The sequence below is a fragment of the Erythranthe guttata genome, chromosome 7 (assembly GCF_056151865.1).
Source record: "Erythranthe guttata isolate IM_541 chromosome 7, IM_541, whole genome shotgun sequence".
NCBI classification, from domain to species: Eukaryota; Viridiplantae; Streptophyta; class Magnoliopsida; order Lamiales; family Phrymaceae; genus Erythranthe; species Erythranthe guttata.
In genome coordinates, this window is record NC_142539.1 from 9,050,795 (window position 1) to 9,076,795 (window position 26,001).

At 34.6% G+C, this 26,001-nt stretch overlaps 2 protein-coding genes, 1 long non-coding RNA gene and 3 pseudogenes across 4 annotated transcripts; 3 read left to right on the forward strand and 3 right to left on the reverse strand.

Moving 5' to 3' along the window:
• The first annotated feature begins 5,388 nt into the window (after positions 1–5,388).
• Positions 5,389–8,634, forward strand: LOC105950341 (uncharacterized). Its single transcript, XM_088820894.1, is given in 4 exon segments — positions 5,389–7,825; positions 7,827–8,101; positions 8,183–8,284; positions 8,287–8,634. Coding segments are annotated over 4 exon segments (2,994 nt in total). The 5' UTR covers positions 5,389–5,447; the 3' UTR covers positions 8,526–8,634.
• Positions 8,635–11,350: 2,716 nt separating this feature from the next.
• Positions 11,351–11,847, forward strand: LOC148769162 (allene oxide synthase 1, chloroplastic pseudogene; annotated as a pseudogene).
• Positions 11,848–12,298: 451 nt separating this feature from the next.
• Positions 12,299–13,804, reverse strand: LOC105950340 (putative LRR receptor-like serine/threonine-protein kinase At3g47570 pseudogene; annotated as a pseudogene). The gene is made up of 2 exons (XR_016031976.1): positions 12,990–13,804; positions 12,299–12,549 (listed from the first exon to the last, which is right to left on the reverse strand). The product of XR_016031976.1 is annotated as a putative LRR receptor-like serine/threonine-protein kinase At3g47570 pseudogene (transcript).
• A 1,944-nt stretch (positions 13,805–15,748) lies between these two features.
• Positions 15,749–20,167, reverse strand: LOC148769163 (uncharacterized; annotated as a pseudogene).
• Positions 20,168–21,172: 1,005 nt separating this feature from the next.
• Positions 21,173–22,104, reverse strand: LOC105950365 (uncharacterized). Its single transcript, XR_001172183.2, has 3 exons — positions 21,935–22,104; positions 21,574–21,639; positions 21,173–21,460 (listed from the first exon to the last, which is right to left on the reverse strand). It is a non-coding gene; the product is annotated as an uncharacterized LOC105950365 (long non-coding RNA).
• A 232-nt stretch (positions 22,105–22,336) lies between these two features.
• On the forward strand, positions 22,337–24,984 carry LOC105950339 (uncharacterized). The gene is made up of 8 exons (XM_012973692.1): positions 22,337–22,343; positions 23,536–23,620; positions 23,704–23,836; positions 23,929–24,047; positions 24,285–24,408; positions 24,489–24,671; positions 24,756–24,824; positions 24,919–24,984. Exons 1-8 carry the CDS (start codon positions 22,337–22,339, stop codon positions 24,982–24,984), a joined length of 786 nt encoding a protein of 261 aa, XP_012829146.1.
• The last annotated feature ends 1,017 nt before the right edge of the window (positions 24,985–26,001 follow it).

Here is a 26,001-nt window from a genome sequence, read left to right on the forward strand (position 1 = left end):
ACGAAAAACGATTGTTTTATTACAAAGAAAAGAGAAAAACCACAGCCACAAGTTGGCTTGCCGGTCACCTACTCTAACATTTGATATATATACAGCTCAGTACTTCTCTACTTTTCCAATGTGGGATAACTCAAAATCCCACTTTCCTTATATTTGGACTAGTAATTTTTCATTCACCACAAAATTGGTTCTAATCCAAAATTCATTTATATACTTAATTAGACCGTACAATAACATTGATAAAAAATTGTTCATGACTCATCAATTTTTAACCAATTTTCCCAACAATCCCCCACATGAATGAAAACGAGGGCGTCGATTCTCTCTAGAGTTCCCACGAATAGTATTGCATCGGGATAGGTAGCATATAGCTTTGAACCTTCCGTAGTGGAGTTACATCGGATTTACTAGGCTGAGTAGTGAACGCGATGTCTTGAACTGTCATCCGTTCGTGTAAACCAAGACAATGCAACCCACACAATACTATTCTCACATTTCCTTAGTTCTCATGATTGTGTCCGTTTTGGCCATGGACACACATCTTGGATTCATAAGTGTTTGTCAATTCTTTTGAAGCGGCCCTCACTTCATACACTTACATAGGTGATCTCCTATTAAAGGTATCCTGCCAATACCTCACCTTTTGTTACAAGGTTTTGGAATCATTAAAAGCTTTCGCTTATCCTTTACCCTCTCTGCAGGTAGCACTATTATCTTTCGCGGGAATGAGTTAGGAATGAGTTCCTTAGTGCTCAACTGAACTTTCTTAGCTTAGTTGTCCCTTTTGAACCAGTTCTTGGGATCTCCAGTCAGCATGGTTGGGTTACCACCAAGATTGTCCTTAATTTATGGGTTTAATCCCATTCCCCTAGATAGGCAATATGTTTGATCTCTTTAGTTGACTTTTAGTCGCGGATCCGCTATTAACCATATAATCAATATTATTTCTTTTGAGATCAATTGCCTAATGGTCTTATGTGTACGAGTGTATCGATACTTGCCATTATACATGTCGTTTGTGCCCTTAACGTAACCGATTGGTTATCACAATTTATTCATAATTGTAGACACCGACTAAGTCCAACACGGAACATCCTCCAATAATTTTATGAAATTTATTCAACTTCTTTTCTAACCTTATCTCAAGTTATACATTCGAATTCGTCCATGAATCGAGCTATTCAATTTTGTTTGAGGATTTCCAAGATACATAATCTTAGTGGACTCAAATATCCAATGTACTTTCCTAATACAATAAGATATTTTCTTTAATGTAATCCATTTAAAGGCGATACTTAGATTACCTAAGAACCCTTATAATATCATTGAATGATTATTTATTTTGGAATTACATATTTACTAGTTTGCAATTCATTATGCTGCCAAGCTGTCCAAAAATATTTGTAATTGAACCATTGTTCATCATTATTTTTGGCAAGGTAAACACTTGGTTTTTTAGACAACTAGATCAATATTCTAGTAGTGTCTCAACATGAGACTTTCAATAAGACTATCTTTGTTTTAGTGACTTTAATCTATAAGATTACATCGTCTAAACCCTCGTCTTTTGACATCATACATAATTTTATTTTTATTTTCAATATTTTCTCAACGTTCAAAATAATATCATGATCATTATCTCATGATTATAATGTCGTCTATGGACATACACTTCCATGTGCTTTTAATATAAACACACTGGTCACATATGTTATTACGAGAACTATTTGATAACACAATTTTATCAAATATTACTTTAGAATCACTTAACGAGTTTCAATATCTTGTTATAAATAATCAAGATTTTCCATAGCTATTTAATTTAGCTTAATTGGACCACCATTTTAATTCTTCTTTTGAATAGTCCATCTAAACCTTAATGGTTTACTACTTGAAAGAAGACAATTGTCCATCGTTCATTTTATAACTCATAAGTTAATAAAATCAAATCAAAATCAAACGTATTGATTTTCTTTGCCATCTTGTTGTATCTTGATTGTTCATCACTTTGATGATTTACCACTCACACATATATTAACTTGGTTGTTCATCACTTTGATGATTTACCACTCACACATATGTTAACTTGGTTGTTCATCACTTTGATGATTTACCACTTACACATTTATAAGTTCTTTTATTACGAACTTATTTATTTTCTTATTTTACAAGAAAACACAATATAATCAATTTGCATCAAGAGTGACTATCTTGTGCACAATCATTATTTATCCACTTAATTATACTAGGCCTTACACCCCCACATTTCTAAATATTAATGTGATTACTGGTTAGGGCCTAAAGACCCCCACATTTTTTAAATATTAATGTGGTTAGCTCGGGGTATGTAATTTATGTGTTTAGGGTCTAAAGACCCCCACATTTCTAATTTTTCCCACAAATTCTAGAGTATGTATTCTAGAATTTATCATTATGATATCCATAAATTTTTCAAGAGTTTCAATACTCATTTTTTAATTCATTTGTCAAAGTTGCATTTTCCAACTTTCATTCAGATAGCATTTAAATGCTTTGAAATCCTTATTTTTATTTATCAATAAGGATACACAATGTAACAAAATACATTTCTTCTTTAGTTAGAGAAATATATTGGATCACCAATATGATTTAATTACAAAAGAAATTGTATTTCAAGAAATCACAAAAAGAGAAATCTTCTCAAGATACTTAAATTTTGTCAACAAATGAGATAGTAAGATTTCTTCCTTTTCCTCAAAAGAGAAAATTCGTCAAGATACTTAAATCTTGTCAATAAACAAGAGAATATTAATCTCTTCAAATGGTGGTTGATCTCCACTATTCAACATTAAAGTTAGAATATATAAATTCTAATCTTAATCATTCATAATTTAGGATTGCATGTCCTAAACATGCTGTTCAAAATTCAGTCAAATCCAATGATTTAATTCTACAAAACGAGCTCTTAATTAAACTGCTCGAATTTTATTTCAACAAAACATCCATTGTTGTTAACAACTATTTCGGATCTTTGAACAATCAAAATCCGATCTCATCCATTCAGATTGTAGATCATTATTTTGCAAAAAATCAAATCGAACCCAACGACTCGATCTTCTTTTATGTTCTTGAGACAAGAACTACTCATGTGCTCTCATGAATTGAGCTTCTCTTTCTTTCTATTTTATTTCAAATCATGCTGTTAATTAAATCGTAGTATGATTCATATATATATAAAACATATGTACATCAATATTATAATAAACATAATATGTGAGCACGACGTTCATACTAGTTGATTATAGAAAGAAACAATAGATCAAGCATACTTTATCAACATATACATAGTATACACATGAATACATAATAACATCAAGTTTATATTCCATAGCATAAATTAATTCATGTCCAACATAATAAATTGATATAAATTCTATCGCACGTAATCAATGCATGTCCATGCAATAGCACAATTCTAAGGAATTAGTATGGCTTACACAAATAATAATATGTATAGAAATATTCCTCTTTACTAAGTAACTTATACTTAATATACGAGACAAGTCTAATCGTTCATAGACAATCACAAGATCACGTACTCACAAATTTCATATAACATATTCGAAAATTAATCAATTGGACGGTTCCACATCAAATGAAAATTGGGAGAAAGTTAATCCCGTATCTAAACTATATGCAATTTATGAAAATAAATATTGCATTTTCATGAGAAACGTTATGCGGTTTATGATAAACTTATTCAAATAATTAACACATACCATATCACTTTATTGCATTTAGGATAAAAATATTTCTATCATTAATGTAGATACACAAACATAATGAATATTCATTAAGCAAATATATTGTATATAGTTTATTGTATATAGTTTACCATTCTTCCACATATTAAAATTAAACTATCATGCAATAATACACCATTATATCATATAGCATTATCAATTTATTGCACAAATAGATATCTTAAAAAACGTACCCGATAAATTATATGTTCGTCAATTCAAACTTTGTGGGTAGCACCAAATCGTGTCAATATTATGGCAGTGCTGAATGATTTAATCATATCTCTTCCGTTTGAAGTCCGATTTTGTTGATTCAATATGATCCGAATAGCCAACAAAATTTTCTACAACTTTTATCTTTTATGTTTTCTGAGATTCGGACTGGATCATGATCAAAATAAGCCTCGAAGTCGGAATAGGTGTGCTGTAAATTTGCACCTACAATGGAACCAGAAAAAAATATTAAATAATATTCATGAATCGAAAATAATATAAAACCAGATCATTATTCTTCGACTCAGTCTTCTTTCAAAAAAAATTTCGTGCATTGGACATTTGTGAGGCATTTAATATGCGACAAGTCGCATTGGTCACGAACGGTTGTATATGAAAAGGTGCATCGGCAGTTCTGCCACCCTTTCGTATTTTCGTCATAACTTCTTCGTACGAGCTCCGATTGTGATGATTTAACATGTTCTGGAAAGCTAACTTGATTATCTACAACTTTTGTGAAATGTTTATTTGCCATATTCGGACTTTAACACCTTCGAAATGGGGAAGGAATGTGGACTTCATGTTCTGTCCGAAAATGAACTTTCTCCAATTGTATTTTGTAACTTCTTGATTTTTGACAGACTATCTTCTTCTCCATCCCGTTTACCAACGTGTGCAGAAAACACAATTTAATAAATAACAAAATTTCGTCTTAAGATTGTTGTTCCCGATAATTACCGTGGTTGACAGTACTATTAATGATATTACTATCTACCACAGTAATACACAACAAAATCACCATTGTACATAATAAATAGGGTTAATAGCATTTTACCACCTGTTTTTGCCTATTTTTGCGCTTTGCCCCAGTAACTAAATAAAGTTGCACGGGCAGACCCAAACCCGTTTTTTTGACGCACATAACGCACTCAAACTCGATATCACATCGTACAACTAATGTCAAGTACACATTTTGGGCATTATCTGAAGAAAGGTATCTGTCATGAAAAGAACATTTTTGGCAATTTCTAGGACCACCAGTAAGATAGATCAATTTGTTTATTCGTGGAACACTTGGTGACGAGCTACCTTAAATTCATTAATACTTATTATATGTTGTAAGTATTATTTAAATAAAATAACACAAAAAACGAGGCAAAAATAATAAAAAGAAAATTACTTTGAAAAGTTAACCGCACACGTGCATCGCACGTACACCTTCCTAGTAATATGAAAAGTGAGAAAGAAACTTTACTCTCTAAGTCAAGGTCTTCCTTGATTTAGATTTGTTCGACGATGAATCGAGAATTGAATTTTTTTTGGCAAACTTCCAAAACAGTAATATTAATGCGTAGACTTGGAATAATCATATACATTGTGCATACGATACTTTGAGCATTTATACACATAAGCAAAATCAAGAAACAACAAGCATTCACCATTCAAGAAACAATGGCAAAATCCATCATTATCTTTTCTTTCTTTATCTTCTATTCTCTTGCCTTATACAGTCCAGTAACATGCTTTATAAGTAACAAAACAGATTTATTTTCATTGCTGGCTTTGAAGGAAGCCATAAATGTCGATCCAAACGGAGCTTTAATCTCATGGAATCGAAATACAAACTTTTGCACGTGGAACGGAGTCACATGCGGTCGAAGGCACCCAAATAGAGTTATCGCCATAAAGCTGGATTCTCAAGGCTTGATTGGATCACTCTCACCTCACATAGGTAATCTCTCATTCCTTAGAGAAATCAATCTCCAAAACAATAGTTTCAACGGCCGAATTCCGCAGGAAATCGGCCTTTTAAGACGACTTAAGTTTATAGAATTTAGCAACAATTCTTTCACGGGAAGAATAATGCCCGAAAATATTACCCAATGGAGAAATCTGGTTTATCTTAACTTGATCGACAACAATCTCTCCGGGGCCATACCTTCGGAGCTCCATTTTTTGGAGAAACTAGAAGCTCTAGGCTTGGGTAAGAACAAAATTTTAGGAGATATCCCTCAATATATAGGAAACCTAACATCTATGATACAACTTTCTCTAAGGTCTTGCGACTTGAATGGAGAAATTCCCGAATCCTTGGCCCAACTTCAGAAACTAAGACGTCTTAATTTGGGTGAAAACAATCTCACAGGCACCATTCCTCCGAGTGTCTTCAATATATCTACTATTAGGAGTTTTACAGTTGATTTTAATCTTCTTTATGGAATAATACCCTCTACTATAGGCCTCACTCTCCCTAACCTGAGGTTTCTGAGTTTGGGAAAAAATAAATTTAGTGGCAGTGTTCCGATTTCAATATCAAATGCTTCTTCACTTGAAACGATTGTGTTAACACTAAACGATTTTAGTGGGCCAATGCCAATGCTTGGAGGTCTTTCACAACTTAAATCCTTATATGCCGCAAATATATTAATTGAAGATGATATTAGTTTCATTTCATCACTCACTAACTGCACTCAACTACGAGTTCTTGATCTATCCAGCCCATTTATTAGTGGTACAATTCCACAAAGAATCGCAAACTTCTCTGTTCACATTACTACTATAGGGATTTTTGGTACTCAAGTACGCGGAAAAATTCCATCAGGTATCGAAAACCTTGTTGGCCTCACTTTCTTGGGTCTTGCAAGAAATTCTCTCGAGGGTTCGATTCCTTCGGGCATTGGGAAACTTATTAATCTTAATATTCTCAGCTTGGAAGAAAATAGATTTACGGGGGAAATACCATCTATATTCGGAAACTTGAGCTTGTTGACTAATTTGTACATGCAAGGAAACAACTTTTCGGGGCCTATACCTCAGAGTATCGGTAACTGCTCTAAGTTGCTAGGATTATATCTTTCGCGTAATAGTCTTAGTGGCTTCATACCTCAAGAGCTTATGAATCTTTCCTCGATTTCTATTTCCTTGGACCTATCTTACAATGCATTAACGGGTTCGATTCCGGTTGAAGTTGGATCGTTGAGAAACCTAGCAAGCTTAGATTTCTCCAACAATAGATTGTCCGGACTTATTCCCAACTCAATAGGAAAGTGCGTTAGCTTGGAACAACTTCATCTCGAGGGAAATTTATTTGAAGGACAAATACCTCGAGGACTAAGTTCTTCAATGGGCTTAACAAATTTGGATCTTTCACGAAATAATTTATCTGGGACAATCCCAAGTTTTCTTGGCTTGCTACGACTCGAGCAATTGAATCTATCGTTCAATATGTTGCAAGGACGAGTGCCAACAACTGGAGTATTTGAAAATGAGACTGCAATTTCCTTACAAGGAAACAAACAACTATGTGGAGTAATTCTTCAGTTGGACCTTCCTCCTTGCACTTCATCGAAGAAGAAAAACTTGTCAACTACACTCAAAATCACGATCCCATTAATAGCGGGAGTTGCGGCAATTCTATGCCTCGTCATTTTTCTTTACAAGAGGAGAACACCAAATAGAAATACATCTTCTCAATCTCAACCATCATTCAATGGAATATCTTTCTCGAGGCTTTCATATTCCGATCTACTTAAAGCAACGGGCGGATTCGTTGAAACTAGCCTAGTAGGCGTCGGAAGTTTTGGATCTGTTTACAAAGGTATTCTTGATGACGGGCTCACAGTTTTAGCTGTGAAAGTGCTTAATCGTGTTATGAAAGGAGCCTCTAAGAGCTTCATCGCGGAATGCAATGCACTTAGAGAGATAAGACACAGAAATCTCGTGAAAATATGGAGTGTTTGTGAAAGCATAGACTTCCATGGAAACGAATTCAAAGCGATTGTCTACGAGTTCAAGGCTAACAGGTGTTTATATAAATGGTTGTACTACAATTGCGAACAAGAACGAATCAAATCCACAACTTAGATATCTCGATTTGATTGAGAGGTTCAATATTGCCGTTGATATTGCTCAGGCACTCGAGTATCTCCATTGTGGTACCGATTCGGTAATTGTTCATGGGGATTTGAAGCCGAGTAACATTCTCTTGGATCAAGATATGACGGCTTGTGTCGGTGATTTCGGTCTATCAAAAATTATTTCAAGCCCACCGCACGAAAGCAACAACACACTCGTGATCAAGGGTAGTTTCGGATACATTCCACCTGGTACGACTTCATTAATTATCTTGGTTCTTCAATAAACTCTATTTTTACTCTTATCATTAAATAGCTCAAACCTACGTGTAGAATATGGCATGAGCAACTTGGTCTCGACCAAAGGGGATGTGTATAGCTACGGTATTCTTGTCTTGGAGATGTTCACGAATAAAAGACCAACTGATGATTCGTTAAGGAACATGGTAATCTTCACAATTTCGTTAGCGCTGCTTTGCCTAATCGTGTAATGGAAATTGTGGATCCTCTCATTCTTATGGGCCCTCACATGATCGATAACAGTAAGCTCGATGATTGCGTGTCTTCTATTATGAGAATTGGACTGACATGTTCGAAGGAATTGCCGAGAGAAAGGATGTTGATGTCTGATGTTGTTAGGGAATTGTATAAGATTCAAAAGGAATTGTCTAGCTGAAAACAAAGTTAGGAACTCTGTTTTTCTTGTTGTTAAGTGTATATTTTACACTCAATGTATACTTTCTTACAAGGATTTTTGTATACTTTTATTGATTTAATGATGCTCAATGAGTGGTTTATTGTATTTTAGGTACAAATTGAAGAATTGGAAAAGTATGGGGTCAAAACTGCAATTTTGGAGAAAATATGGGCCAAAAGTGAAATAATCAAAAATATGCTGAAAATTGGCTGAAAACAGGCCCGCGCGGCCGTGCCAATTGCAGAAGCTGGGCAGAAGGTTTCGGCGATTCTCGTGCGGCCGTGTGAGATTTTGACTGATTTTCGCGCGGCCGCGCCAACACACGCCGGAGACAATTTTGGACTTTTAATCACACAAGGAAACCTAAAATCATCTACCTAGTTGGGGCATCTATTTAAGAGCAAACCAAGCACGAATCAAAATACTTTGGAACACAATCTTGGATGAAGAGGAGCGCGAAGAACGAAGATCGACGATGACTCAAGCATAGTTTTTCTTATTTATTTATTTATTCTATTTTTTTATCATAAGAATTACGAGTAGCTAAGTTTTTAATCTAAGATTTTGTTGGAACCCTATGTGGGGATGGTGAACCCGTTTTCTTGAGATTATGCAATTATGATTTTATGATTATTTCTTCTACTTGTTATGATTGTTAGTGCATGAAACTGATCAATTTATGTGCTTTATCTGTGATTATTGGGATTGACTCGACAGAGCTATTTTGATAATTAGACGGTAAGTAGTAGAACCTTCGAGTAATTTTCACCGGATGAGTGTGTCAATTGCATGTGGTGTTGTAGACATACAGATATCACCTTAGGTAGCCAATTACGAGACTTGTTAGTTAATGCTTTATTCATAATTTGTTTGCATAGACATATAGTGAACCGTTTATGAATAATAGACTCATAATACACGCGACAGCGGGTTATGAGTAAATTTGTGTCTCGGGTTAATAATCATGAATCATATATTTCATAATTGTTTGGGTGAGCAATTCTTGCATAGGGGGAAGATAAAATCCTATGTCCGTTTTATTGATATTTTCTCGTGTTTATTTTCTTTCATAATTAGTTAAATTGTTTAATTGTTTAATTGATTTAATTTGACAAACTTGTGTAGGCTGGATAAAAATCATAGTTGTTAGAATTTGGTACTTAGGATTAGATAATTTGAGTATTCCCTGTGGGATCGACATCCGACTCTCACGAGTCCACTTTTACTACTTGTATGCGATACGTGCACTTGCGTGTTAGGTATTCAGCCCCAACATTTATGTTTCTTGTTGTTGACTTTAAAGTTCAAATTGTACACAATTCTACCTTATTATGTTTGAAGTTCATAATTGTCTCGTTTCTGTACAGCAATATATGACTTTTTTTTAAGTAAATTCAAGTTCATTACACGAGGAAGTAGGCGAAGGGGGACTCGAACCTTAGACCTTTTACCCTGCTGGTAAGGCTAGGTACCAATTCTCTTAATGAGGGTTGTGAAAATGCTTGATCACGATACTTAATAAATGTATTTATTAAATGAAATAAAAAAATAAAAATAATTAAATAAATAAATTACAATTATAACTATCAAATGAGCGGAAAACATTTCCTAGGTTTTTCCAGGAACAACCTTACTTTTATTAATAAGATTGGTCGAAATATCTCTAGTGTTGTAGGATTCCCATTATTAGCCTTAGATTCATAAATAATAATTTTACGAACCAAATCAATTTGCTAAATCGGTAGCCATTCCATTGAATTAATTATCGGTTCTCGGAACAATGTTAATTATTGGTTCTCAGAATTATATATGCATTGGATACCTGCAGACACCTAACGGGTCTGATTTTTTGTGTATAATTCTATCATGAGAATTGAAATAAAACAATACATCAAGAAAGATTGAATATCTATCACTCCTTATAGAAAATCTCCCACAAATGTGTTATTTGCTGCAATTTACCACATTTGTTAGAATTTGACCAAAAAGTAAATTGATTTTAGTCCCTACATTATTTTTGTCACGGTTTTAGTCCTCATATAAGCCAATTTTTTTTTATAATTTTGGTCCCCGTTCGATACTGGTGTTAATGGTCTATGAGATGCTACACCTGGTGTAAAACACCAGGCAATTTTGAAACGTAGATCTATATAAATAACTACCCAATAAGGACACATACACATGGGTGTGTGTTGTTATTATATATTGATCAATGGCTCAAGACCAGCTGATGTATTTCACCAAGTATAGCATCTACAGCATCTACAAAACCTGGTGTTAACTATGATGGAAAAAGGCACTCGTGGAGCATGCTGAAATAACCTCTTTAATCCCCATTTTACCTCTATTTTTTTTAAGCCACAATTTTAATTTGGGAAAAATACAGTTTTCATTCCTCAAGTTTGCTCCAATTTCATATTTGGTTCCCATGTTCACAAAAAACACATTTGGTCCCTCATGTTTCAAAAATTCAACATTTTTTAGTCATTTTTGTCAATTTTCCGTTAAAAGTAACGGAATTGAACGTGTTCCTATCACTACCGTAACTGATGGATTAACAGCAAATTGATGAGAATGACCAAAAATGTCAAATTATTGAAGCATGAGGGACCAAATGTGTTTTTTGTGAACATAGGGACCAAATGTGAAATTGGAGCAAACTTGAGGGATGGAAACAGTAAATTTCCCATTTTAATATATTCCTACAATTTCATCCAAACAGAACCCAATAAAATGAATATTTCTTTGAACCCAATAATGTGAAATTGGAGCACGACGGCGCGTTTCAGATCAAGGAAGGGGATATGCTGTACGGGTATCAGCCGTTTGCCACGAAAGATTCCAGAATATTCGACCGGGCCGATGAGTTTGTTCTGGACCGGTTCGTCGGGGAAGAAGGGGAGGAGATGCTGAAGCACGTGCTCTGGTCGAACGGGCCGGAGAGTGGGGCCCCCTCCGTGAACAACAAACAGTGCGCCGGGAAGGATATCGTTGTGCTGGCTTTGAGGCTGCTGCTGGTGGAGCTGTTCCGACGGTACTACTCGTTCGATATTGAGGTTTTGGCGTCGCCGCTCGGCGCCGCCGTTACCGTGACGTCGCTGAAACAGGCCGGTTTCTAGACCGGGCGGCCGAGCTAGGTTAATTAACTCGGTTTGTTTATTTAGTGGTAATTTAGTTATTTTATTCGGCAGGAGTGAAGAAGTGTCAGAGATTGACACGTGGAAACTGGTGGGAACTGTTTTTTGTGGGGAAGTCAACCATCAATTTTGACGTAAGGGGCGGTGTGCTTCGTAAAACATAACATAGGGGGGTCCTTGCTAATATTTTTAACACGAGGACTTTTTCGGCAATTCGAAATTACACAGGGGGTTATGTGCAATTAGCTCGTTTTCCCATAGATGTGAACCCGTAACATTGTTCTAGTACGAGGTTTGTGAACTTCTCGGATTAACAATTGTGTAAAATGTTTTTCGCCCTTGTTTGCTCTTAGCGAAATAACCCCAGCCAACAGTTTCTAGTTCACGCTCGTCCCACATGGCGCCAGGTGTGATTTAAGACTCTCGTGTAGTTTGCAAACTATTAAAACTTTCTTACTTCCTTTGATTTTCTCCTTTTTGTGAGGATCATACACGTAAAGATACTAAACACTTTATTTAGATAAGCTAACTCTTACATTTTTTTAAACAAAAAATTACATGACATAGCAAAAAGAAAGAGAAGGGAACACAAGATCAATCAGCAAATTTTGTTCTTCAACTAATATTGAGAATACAAGACATGCAATCCTCGAACATATTGTTATTTTGGCGAGGGCCTATTCGAACGAGGGGGTCCAATATTTCCATCACATGATCCGGCAACGCAGCATCAACAAAATTGTGAAGATTGACCTGATCCATGAACGAATCGTCTGTTGGCCTTTTTTTTGTGAACATCTCCAATACGAGGATGCCATAGCTATACACATCCCCCTCTGCCGAGATCGCGTTACTCATCCCATACTCTGCACATACGTTTCAAGATATTAACGGCAAACGACATATAATTTGGCTAATATAAAGGGCAAATTGCACATTGCCCCCCTGTAAATTTCTAATTTTCGCACTTTACCCCCTAATTTTTTTTTTTAAAGTGAATGTTCCCCCTTCAAAATATTATTTCCACAATGCCCCAATAGCAAAACTCCGATGGACTATTCATCAGAATTGAGTATTTCCGTTGCACGTTCCCCCTTATAAATCACTATTTTTTTGCACGTTGCCCCTTTAAAATGTTGGCTTATGGGCAAAGTGCAACCGAAATAATATTTCAAACGGGGAATATCCACTTTTTTGATTTTTTTTTGGGGGGGGGGGAGTGAGAAAATCGGAAAGTTATAGGGGGTGAAGTGCATTTTTTCCAGATATAAAACTATGAAGATGAGAAGATTAAAATCAAATATACCTGGAGGGACATAGCCGATTGTACCCTTGATCCCAATTGTGCTGCTATTTTCACGCGGCGGAAGTACACTCGAAACAATCTTGGACAATCCGAAATCACCAACACAAGCAGTCTTTTCTTCATCTAAAAGAATATTACTCGGATTCAAATTGCCATGAACAATTACCGAACCAATACCTGAATGGAGATACTCGAGTGCATGAGCAACATCGATGGCGATATCAAGCCTCTCGATCAAATCTAGATTTCTAAGTTGTGCATCGGATCCCTCTTCTTGTTCACCGTTGTAGTACAACCATTTATCCAAACTCCCGTTTGCCTTAAATTCATACACCAACGCTTTGAAATCGTTTCCTTGGAAGTCTATTCTCTCACACACACTCAATATTTTCACGAGATTCTTGTGTCGTATGCCTCTTAGAGAATTGCATTCCGCCAAGAAGCTCTTAGAGGCCCCTTTCACAACAAGATTAAGCACTTTCACAGCTATAACCGTCACCCCATCGTCAAGTACACCTTTGTAAACATATCCAAAACTTCCGACACCTACTAGGCTAGTCTCGGCAAATCCGCCCGTCGCTTTAAGTAGATCGGAATAGGAAAGCCTCAAGAATTGCGTACCCATAAATGATGGTAGAGAAGGCAAAACTTTTTTTGTGTGTTCCTCTTTTGTATAGAAAAATTATGATGCATAGCAATGCTGCAACTCCGACTACTTGGGATCGCGATTTTGAGTCGGGTTGATAAGTTTTTCTTTGAGGAAGATGTAGTGCAAGGAGGAAGGTCGAACTCAAGAATTCCTCTGCATAATTCTTTGTTACCTTGTAGGGAAGTTATGGTCTTATTTTTTAACACTCCGGTTGTTGGCACTTGTTCTTGCAACATATTGATCGATAGATTCAATTGCTCGAGTCGTAGCAAACCGAGAAAACTTGGGATTGTCCCGGATAAATTATTTCGTGAAAGATCCAAATATCTTAAGCCCACGAGAGGACTTAGACCCTGCGGTATTTGTCCTTCGAATAAATTACCCTCTAGGTAAAGTCGTTCCAAGCTAATGCACGTTCCTAAAGAGTTCGGAATAAGTCCAGACAATCTATTGTTGGAGAAATCTAACATAACTAGGCTCGAAAAAAGATCCGACTTGAGATGGAATCGAACCGGTCAATGCATTGTGAGATAGATCCAATGAAATAGAAATGGTGGAAATATTTGAGGTATGGGGCCATTTAAATTGGTTCTTGTTGGGGCTAAATACCTAACACGCAAGTGCACGTATCGCAAACAAGTAGTAAAAGTGGACTCGTGAGAGTCGGATGTCGATCCCACATGGAATACTCAAATTATATAATCCTAAGTACCAAATTCTAGCAAATATGATTTTTATCCAGCCTACGCAAAGTTGTCAAATTTAATCAACTAAATAATTAACTAATTATGAAAGCAATTAAACACGAGAAAATATCAATAAAAACGGACCTAGGATTTTATCTTCCCCCTATGCAAGAATTGCTCACCCAAAACCCCTCAATTATGAAATATATAATTCATGATTATTAACCCGAGACACTAATTTACTCATAACCCGCTCTCGCGTGTATTATGAGTCTATTATTCATAAACGATTCACTATATGTCTATGCAAACCAATTATAAATAAAGCATTAACTAACAAGTCTCGTAAATGGCTACCTAAGGTGATATATGTATGTCTACGACACTACATGCAATTGACACACTCATCCGGTGAAAACTACTCGAAGGCTCTTCTACTTACCGTCTAATTATCAAAATAGCTCTGTCGAGTCAATTCCAATAATCACAGATAAAGCACATAAATTGATCTGCACTAACAATCATAACTAGTAGAAGAAATAATCATAAAATCATAATTGCATGATCTCAAGAAAACGGGTTCACCATCCCCACATAGGGTTCCAACAAAATCCTAGATTAAAAACTTAGCTACTCATGTTCTCTACGAAAAACATAATAAAAATATAAAAAGACATAGATTAAGAAAAGATAGATGAAGAAGAATTGTGATGAAGATTTGTCAATTCTCCGTCTTCTTCGTTCTCTCGCTCCTCTTCCTCTAAGGTTGTGTCCAAAGTCCTTTAATTCGTGCTTGGTTTGCCCTTAAATAGATGTCCCAACATGGTAGATGATTTTAGGTTTCCTTGTGTGATTAAAAGTCCAAAATTGTCTCCAACGTGTGTTGGCGCGGCCGCGCGAAAATCAGTGTAATTCCCACACGGCCGCACGAGAATCACCGAAACCTTCTGCCCAACTTCTGCAATTGGCGCGGCCGCTCCAAAAATAGGCTAAATTTGGCACGGCCGCGCGGACCACTTTTCAGCCAATTTTCAGCATATTTTGTTTTCTTCCGTTTTTGCCCGTTTTTGACCTTTTTTGGCTCGTTTCGTCCTTGGAACTTCCAAATCGTCAAGTTGTACCTAAAATACAATAAACCGCTTATTAAGCATCATTAAATCAATAAAAGTATACAAAAATCCTCGTAAGAAAGTATACATTGAGTGTAAAATACACACTCAACAGTTCTCAAAAGATTTAACTCTAGCATGTTTGTGCATTTACCAAGGCTCTTAGGAATAGCTCCGGAAAAATTGTTTTCGTACAAGTTTAATTTAGTAATCGAACTCAAGTTTCCGAATAAAGACGGTATGTCACCTGTAAACCAATTTTGTGTCAAGTTGAGAATATTCACATTAAAAAGTTTATCTCAAGACACAAGTAAGTTAGACCAACGAGGTTTCGATACCGGATGGAATTTTCCTTCGTAGTTGGGTATCACTAATCCTTATAGCGGCAAGGTTAACGGAAAGATTTCTGATGCATTCTGGGATTTGACGACTAATGAATAGGCTGGAAAGATCAAAAGCACGTAGGTTTGTGCAATTCGTGAGCGATGAAACGAAACTAAAATCGTCTTGAACTAAGGTTTTTTCGGCGTATAAGGAACTAAACAGCAAAATTCCTCCAAACATTAGCATTGGCCCGGTAAAATCGTTGAATGATAACACCAACGACTCAAGTGAAGAAGCGTTCGATATTGAAATCAAAACCCTTCCACTAAATCGATTCCTCCCCAAACTAAGAAAACTTAAATTAGGGAGAGTGAGGCCTATAGTAGAGGGTATCGATCCATGAAGACCATTAAAATCAACTACGAATTGCTCAATAGTAGATATATTGAACAAACCTGAAGGAATGGAGCATGTGAGATTGTTGTCACCCAAATTAAGATTACTTGGCCTCTTAAGTTGGGAAATGGACTCCGGAATTTCTCCTTCCAAACCGCAAGACCTTAAATAAAGGGTTCTTAGAGATGTTACGTTTCCAATAAATCGAGGGATTTCTCCTGAAATTTTGTTCTTAGCCAAGCCTAGATCTCTTAGTTTCTCCAAATACCGAATCTCCGAAGGTATGGGTCCAGAGAGGTTGTAGTCTAAACTAGATTCTTCCATTGGGTAATATTTCCGGGCATTATTGTTCCCATGAATGAATTGTTGCTAAATTCTATATACTCAAGTCTTCTTAAAAGGCCGATTTCTTGAGGAAATGGGCCACTGAAGCTAATATTGATTTGGAGATTGATTTCTCTAAGGAATGAAAGATTACATATATGAGGTGAGAGTGATCCCATCAAGCCTTGAGAGTCCAACTTTATGCCAACAACTCTATTCGGTTGCCTGCGACCACATGTGACTATGTTCCACGTGCAAAAGTTTGTCGTTCGATTCCATGAGTTAAGAGCTCCGTTTGGATCGACATCAACGGCTTCTTTCAAAGCCAACAATGAAAGTAAATGTGTTTGGTTACTTTTGAAACATGCTGCTGGACTGTATAGGGCAAGATAAAAGATGATCGAGAAAGAAAAAATATTGATGGATTTTGCCATTGTTTTTGGAATAATGATACTTTTTTACTTGGTGATACGATCTCTCGAGTATCATAAGATTTCTTTACTAATCGTAAGAAAACTCTTCTTTATTATTTCTCTTCATTTTCAAAACCCTAGCACAAAACGACTATTTAAAGAGAATAAAACCCTAGAATCCTAATCTAACTAGGAAAGATAATTACCTAAACTAATTAAATACCTAATAATCTCCTAACCACTACTAACTCACGGCCATCTATAACCCTAAACAACTATTCTAGTTAATTAATAATTAAATAATGACTAACTAATAATTAACGATATATTAAATAATAATATATCGTATCAAACCACCCCTCTTGAAATGAACCTTGTCCTCAAGGTTCCAATAATTGCAGCTCTCTCTTTTGCGCTTCCACCTGTGTTTGACTACATCGAATTGCGTCCCGAGTGAATCCGAAAAACATGACGAACGATCAAGATTTTTACCACATTGTTTAGGTTGATCGAACGAACTCCTCAAGGCTTTTGGAAAAATTCTCAATATTTTTCCCGATAAAAAAGCCTCTTCAATTACCTTTTCAGATTCCGGTTCATTCACAATCACCAATTCTTGTTCGTCTTTTTTCCTTTCAACAACATGGAAATCTCCCAATATCCATTGTAGTTCTTCATTCTCATCTGTGGTTAATTCCTCATCTTCGTCCCAAATTATCTCCGTTAACTCCGATTCTTCTTCTTTCGGCTCTTCGTCCCACTTTATATCACTTAAATCCGATTCTTCTTCTTTCGGCGAACTCACAAACAATTGGGGTTCTTCGAAAAATTCATCGTCGTCCTCTTCCTCTTCCTCCGGCGATAGGCTCGGCAGCGGCGGTGGTGATGGTAGCGGTGGCGTTGGCGGTGATGCGCGGCGGTCCCTTCGGCTTTTATGATGGCTTTGACGTCGTCCTTGACTTTGTTCAAGCAATTTCTGAAAATTAATCCGTAATTTCTCTATGGATTTTTCCAATCGCTCCAACCGTCTTGTTTCTGACATCATGATTTCACAAAGTTTTGATGTGATCTCAACTTTGCTCCAGCGTAGCTTTGATATAATCGCTGCCTTGCTAACGAAGCGTTGGTGTTAATCGCAACTTCGCTCTGATACCAATTGATACGATCTCTCGAGTATCATAAGATTTCTTTACTAATCGTAAGAAAACTCTTCTTTATTATTTCTCTTCATTTTCAAAACCCTAGCACAAAACGACTATTTAAAGAGAATAAAACCCTAGAATCCTAATCTAACTAGGAAAGATAATTACCTAAACTAATTAAATACCTAATAATCTCCTAACCACTACTAACTCACGGCCATCTATAACCCTAAACAACTATTCTAGTTAATTAATAATTAAATAATGACTAACTAATAATTAACGATATATTAAATAATAATATATCGTATCACTTGGTTTTTGTCATATATATATATATATATATATATATATATATATATATATATATATATATATATATATATATATATATATATATATATATATAGATATATTGGAAGGAAAGATATAGTTTTTATCCCTCAAGTTTGCATCGATTTCACATTTGGTCCCTCATGTTCACAAAAAACACATTCAGTCCCTCATGTTTCAAAACTGCTAAATTATTGAAACATTAGGGATCAAACGTGTTTTTTGTGACCATGGGGACCAAATATGAAATCACTGCAAACATGAGGGGTGAAAACTATAATTTTCCCATTAATTGCATAGTATGATAGTAGTGAATGGCATGCACAGTGTATATGAATTTCCATGTCAACGCATTAATAACTGTTTTGATATTTCTCCCAAGTTTTCCAAGTCAGACGACACATCTTAATCAAGAAATTGGACCTTCGCATAAATTATTATAGAGCTAAAAATTAATTCATCAATAATAAGCAAAGAAAGTGGAATCAATAATTTAACAATTAAAACAAAAACATAAAACTACAAATATTATTTTTAAACAAAATAAACTATGTATATTTCACGGCAAAACGCACTCTATACCTCTCTCTTGTGATATTTTAACAAAAGGGTCAATATATCGCGATATTTTATCATTTAAAAATATTCTTTCTTGGTTATGTTTTTTTACTTTATATTTATAAATTATCATTTCATTATATCACTTAGTTTTTCGTGTCAAAATCGAATTGATATATGAAATTAATATTTTTTTTAGGGGCTTCAAGATATAGGTCCCTGTTGAGAAAATATATTAGAACTAAATGGCAAGTCTAACTAAACATTAGCTTCACATCCTTCATAAATTTTATTCCAATAATGCCCCCACATACCAAAAATGAAATATGCACCAAGTAATATTTAAACTGTATTTATCATTTTTTTCATTATGCATTTAACATTTTTATTTTCGCATCTAGCATTTTTTTTATTATTTTTTTTCTCGAAGAATTTTTTTTTTTTTTTTGCATTTTCGTATTTTTTTCCTTTTTTCTACATAATATTAAAAATTATGATTTTTTAATTTTTTTGGTCATAGTCTTCTATAGAAACCCGTAGGAAACCGTAGTAGTCTGTAGTCATGTATAGACACTCGTAGGAAACTGTAGTAATCTGTAGTGACATATTCTTAGAACCCTAATTCCTCCTTTGAACCCTAGCCGCCAGATACCATAGACACCCATAGATACTCCTAGAAATCTATACACATGAAATCGAAAAATCTTAGATCCGCCCCACCAAACCGTAAATCTCCTCCACCAAACCCTAGATATGCGACACCAACATCACCACGCCGCTACACTAGGGATGGCCATGGGGCGGGTACAGGGCGGGTATTGCAATCCCCGCACCCACCCCGTTTAGAAAATCAAGCAACCCGCACCCGCCCCATTTTCCGTTACGGGTTGGAATTGTAGAACCCATCCCCGCCCCATTTTGCACCCGCGGGTACCCGCCTCGTTTGACGACCCGTTTTTTCTTTTCTCTTCCATTTCAACTTTACCCGTCTAAAACGGGGGAAGGGGGGGGGGGGGGGGGGGGGGGGGGTGGGTCGGGTAATATTGCCATCCCTACGCTACACCCACGCTGCCATAACCCCCCCAACGACGAGCACCACTGACACCATCCCCTCAGCCCTGAACACCGCCGCCCAACGAGCCCCATCCTCATGACCGGTGCCGCTCACCACCAACGCCTTCCCCAGGGCCGCCGCCATCACCATCCCTCCCCACCGCCTCGAGCAACGCCATAGTCGATTCCATGGTTATAGCCACCACTTCCTCTCAAATCATGGGATGGAGTTGTGGCGAGAGATATAGCTTGAGATCGAGAAAAATAAATCGAGAGAGCGAGACAGAGAGAGCCAGAGAGAGAGAGCGAGACAGAGAGAACCCGAGAGAGAATAAGAATAAAGGGGAAAAATAGATTTGAGAAGAAACGTGAATACGTGAGCTATAAGATTTAGAGTATAAGGGCAAGATAGGAATTAAAAAAAATTAAGGATGTGGGTCATATATTATTTCAATTTAAGGATTTAATTAAAAAAATGAATTTAGACTTGTCATTTAGTTCAAATTAGATTTCGGTGAGGGGCTCATAGCATATTACCCCTTTTTTTTTATACAATGCTATTTTAAACAAAAAAAAATCAAAAGGTTGCAATTATATGCTCCAAAGAACATGTACATTATTAACATTAGTATCAATTTTACAAACATGACGTGATTTTTTTTTTTTTTTTTTTTTTATACCTTAATGTATCATCTAGTTACATTCTAAACTCACATTTTATGATATTTTAATATTGTTTGTACAAATAAGCTCTTGTATGTACTAAATTAAAGTGACTTAACCTTTTTTTCTTAAACACTGAGCATTTTAATTGTAAATGTTAAAGTATCATGATATATTCATCTTCTCGTTAAATAATCACGACAAACAGTTGTAGGGTGCATTTTGCCATAACATATGCAATTTGAGGGTGCATTTTGTCAATTTCAAAAGTTAAGGGAGCATTTTGTCAATTTCAAAAGTTAAGGGTGCAAAACGCCAATCCATGCAATTTATGGGGGGTGAAAAAAAATTCACCCAATTTTAAGACCCCTAAAAATTATCAAATTTTTAGTGCCTCGTGCCTTAGACAGGCCATGTTGACAAGGAAGGTCAAAGGAGTTGCGTTGTGTGTATATAATATACTAGGGGATGAGCACCGCGCAAGGCGCGGCTCTGTTGCCCAACCTTTATTTTGTTGTAAATGAGCGAAACCAAAAGGCGGAAAAAAGTGACAAAACATTCCAATTAGAAACATCAGAAGCAAAACGTCACCATTCTGGCATGAAATATGCGAAAAATAAACGAATAATCATTGTTGCAAAACATGTACAAGGAAAACAAACAAATACTAAAAAAAATACATCGTAGACCACCATAACTGTTGCAATTGCCCCTGCTATAGAGGCTAATGTAATGCTCAAAGCTCCCTATAGCTCGTTCCTAAAAATCGAACAGAAAACATATTACTCATATAATAATCTTACGTTGACCTGGCACACATCCTGCAGTGAACCATGAAAAGTATGAGTGCAAATGCAGGCCTCCACAATCAAACAAGAAACCGCACATCAAATGATCTAAATAAGAAGAAATTGATAGCAGAATATGGTGTTACCGAGTTGAGACGACAGACAGAGCCTGAGGGGTGGCGGATCTGGAAGAGCGATCAGCAGAGCCTTTGCTGCAGATAAAAAAGTGTAACTGGAATGAGTTGGAATTCATCATAATGGCTATACGACAAATTCTAACTCATTCCATTAAATCCACAATACATAATTAAAAATTTAAAAATAAAATAGAATAAAAACACAAATCACGATCACTCGTTATAAAGAAATTATATAAATAAAATCAATAAATGGAAACTCGTTGATTCTACAGAATAACAAAGCAACATCAGAAAGTCCAAAAATATTGTAGAAACATAGACATTATGATTGTTTCATCTCATCCTCGTACTACATAATGAATCTAACCAATCGATAGTTCGTGATATTCGAAATTGAGTTTGTGATCGAGAGCCCGCCGAATGGCCACCAACTCGACCGGCTCCGCCCAGTTGTGGCCGCGTGGCGGTGGTGCAGGAGCTTTTGAGAGAGAGGCGGCGGATTCGTCCAAGAAAGAGAGGTGAGAGAAGAGAAGCACAAGGGAAAGGACAAGAACAGGAGAAAAATAAATAAAGGAACGGCCCACACAGTTACACTGCTGCCGTGAAAAATAATAAAAAAATCAGATGGACCCACCAAATTGAACGATTGCAATCGTGCAGGCTGAAATTAAATGGAAAAGAAATTAATACATCAACTTGATTGGTGGGATTTAATAGAACGACGCCGTTTCACATGGAAAGTGGCAGAAAAAAAAAGGAAAAAGCGAAAATGGAGAGTAAATTCGGAGAGTACCACGCTTATATAGTATTAATCTATATATAATATAAAAAGAGGATTTATGCCCTCAATGATTGACATGTGGCAAATGATGATGTCATTTGTCAAAATTTCTTAGTTGGAGTTCAATTGATTAGGTGGATTCTGCAATTGATTATGTGGCATTTTTAATTATGGATGTTTTTAAGTTTTTTCTATTTTACATTTACACAATCATTTAATAATTACCACATGTATATATATTATTTCCAAAGTTAATATTTTATAAATTCGAAATAAAAAAATCTTATTTATATTTTAAGTATTTCAAAATATATTTATTCAAATAAATTCATGAAACTCAATTGTTTTACGAATATTCAAATAATTTTCATAAAAAAAATATTTTTTTAAATACTAAAATATTAAAATAAAGGAATATGTTGTTGTTTTTTTTTTTTTTTTTTAATTTTCAATATTTTAGAATATTCGAATATCCATTCCATTAAAAATAATAATAAAAAAATGTTTTAGTTTTTAATTGAAGTATTTAATAAATATACACTATTTTTTTATATAATTTTTATTATACCATATTTCAAATTAAAAATAATTATATTATTTAATAAATATGCAATGCACGGTGGATTAATTCTAAATGCAGTAGTTGGTTGTATATTTGGAAAACGCTATTTAATATATAATATGGTCGGAACTATAAAACGGATTATGCATTATATTTATTAATTATTATTTCAAATAAAATCTCAAATCACCAATATAAAGGAATATTTAATATTCCAAGATTCCATCATATCATCTTTGATTGATTTAATTTATACTTTAATTCAAAATTGAATGGTAAAAAATAAAAATCGTATCTTCATATTTAATGTTTTTATATTGCAAGATTTTTTTCCACAAGTTATTTTTTTTTTTTTGGGTTGTTTCATTTATTTGTTTGATTTGATTTCATTTACTAATATATAAATCTTTTGAATTTTTAAATTTTCCGTAGAATTAAGTTCATTTTCAATACTATATAAACCCCTCAATGTTCATTTCATTTTTTTCTACCACCATTCGATTACAAAGTGCACAATGTTCGTATTATACAGTTTCGTATTGAATTCTTCATATTTTTACTTGCTTTAAACATTGTATTGAATACATTTGTACTATACGTTAGGATTTAATTTATCATTTTTCAGGTGACATTGAGGTCTCCAATACATTGCATTCTTCCTGGTTTATGATAAATGCAGACATTGACGAAATCAATGACTACAAATCAAGGTTTGTTTAAACATAAATCTCTGTGTATATTTTTTATTTTATATAAATCCACCTTATTAATCCAACCTTGAGTGTTTTTACAGACTCACTCAAAGCGAGCCAGATAGTTGTCGAGTCGTAAGTCAAATGTCATCAAATTCTTCGTACTCATATGAGGACGACTTTGTTCATAAGTCTATTAGAAAAACTTTGGATGACTTAAATGAATCGCCTGAGGTATTCCTAATGTGTTTCATAATTTTCTATGCACATATATAATTTTCAAACTTGAACTATATATTTTAATGTATTATCGTATTAAATTCTAGATTGGCACATGCATTGTATTGGCAACGATCACAAATTTGGTGAAAAAATCAAAGTGGTGGTTTTATAGCTGCCCGAATACGAAGTGTAAGAAATCCGTTGAGAAGGATTTGAAGATGTGGTATTGTGTTCATTGTGATAAGAAATATCATTCGGGTAACCCCATGTACGTACTATTTATTTTTATTTATTTTATAATTAAAATCAATTTCTGTTTGTTAATTACTACTGACATTTAAATATATTAAATTAAAAATTTATGTATTACAGGGATTTTAAAAATAGCTAACATTACAACTATTCCAAAATTGTTATAGATTACTATAATCGTGTTAATATATTGTACTATTGCTTATAGGTACAAAGTTGAGTTCATTGTCATAGACGACACAAATACCGCAACATTGACAGTATTTGGAAAAGATGTAGAAATGATGTTGGATCTTTCTGTCGATGCATTAATTCAGAGTATACACGATAGGGTAAAAGTCAATAAGCGTTCGTGATTTTTTTTAATGTTCGTAGGTACATTTATTTAAACTTATTTTCCGTTACTAATTAGGGAGAAGATGATTTCGAATATCCAAAGGAACTTGATGCTCTGGTTGATAGAATGATGTTGTTCAAACTTAACGTTGTGGAAAAGAATGTACACGATCCAGCAAATTCAACATACCGTATTAAAAAAGTTTGTTTTGATGACTCTGTCATTACTGCGTTTACGGAACATTATAAATTGAATGAGGTATGTACATTTGATTAATTTGCATTATTACTTATTGTTTTTTTAATCACTATTTAATATAATTTTTTTCTTTTATTTACGTAGAATCATTACAACGGTGGACATTCCCCAAGTGTAAATGATTATAATGGTGGTCCTATTATATCGTCAAAGGTAGATTAAACATGTTCTCATTCCATATTCAAAAGGGTCTAGAAAATCGATACGTAGTCAATATGTTTATTAAAAACATTGTCTTTTATGCTAGGATTCCTCTTCATTGTCGGAGAATAATGATTGTGAAGTACTTTATGTTACTCCATCGTCAAAGTGACCGGGCGATAGTGTTCTCGAAAAGGTAGACGACGATCCAACACTGCAGCACTCAACCAACAAATTGATAAAAAAAATTAAGCTAGAGAAAATGGAGTAGTTTCATTAGTCATACTTAATTTTTCTTTTTTTAGTTTTCATGTTTGATTTGTTATTTTAGTTTGAACAATATGTTTTTTTTTCATTTCGTGCCATTTAAATTTGTTATTTTAGTTTGAACAATATATTTTTTTTCCATTCCGGATATTGGAACGTTCTAAGTTTTAATGTTTTGCAAGTTGTGTTTTCATATATTGGATCATTTAGATTATACTATTTTTTTATATATTTTACTTTCTCATTATAATGCATATAATTGCTATTGTCACATGTTTTTATACGTAACATTTTTTAGTTTTTTGTTCAATTTGTTATGTACATAATAATGGTCTTTTTAAAAAAAAGATATGTTTTAGTTTTCTTTTCTTTTAATGTTCATAACTCATTTTACTTTTTAATTAGTATAAGTTAAATTTAATAATGTGTACCATATAGTACTTAATTATATTACCCCCTATTAAATATAGTAATTAAATAAAATACTAAATATATTAAAAAAAAATTCCAAAATTACGTCACCCATAAGTTACTGCCAAAGTTATTCCAAAATTCAACATTATTCCAAAAATTATGAAATAATGTTGGAATTATGAATAAGTTTTTATGAATATCGTGTATATGTATATACACACAGATTGAACTTATATAATCTAAAACTTTAGGATTATATATATATATACATATATATATCACCCAATTCAATACCAAGGCAATATTTAATACATATGGAAATATAATCTATAATACATGGTCCATAATATATCACAATATATCATATAACATGAGTAATCTATATATAATATAAAAAGAGGATCTATGCCCTTAATGATTGACATGTGGCAAATGATGATGTCATTTATCAAAATTGCTTAGTTGGAGTTCAATTGATGAGGTGGATTCTTCAATTGGTGAGTTGTCA

Excerpts from the sequence above, each read along its gene's own strand:
- LOC105950339 (XM_012973692.1), top strand. Across the intron at positions 24,409-24,488 it reads TTCAGAGTATACACGATAGG|GGAGAAGATGATTTCGAATA; the intron begins GTAAAAGTCAAT and ends GTTACTAATTAG. Across the intron at positions 24,672-24,755 it reads AACATTATAAATTGAATGAG|AATCATTACAACGGTGGACA; the intron begins GTATGTACATTT and ends TTATTTACGTAG.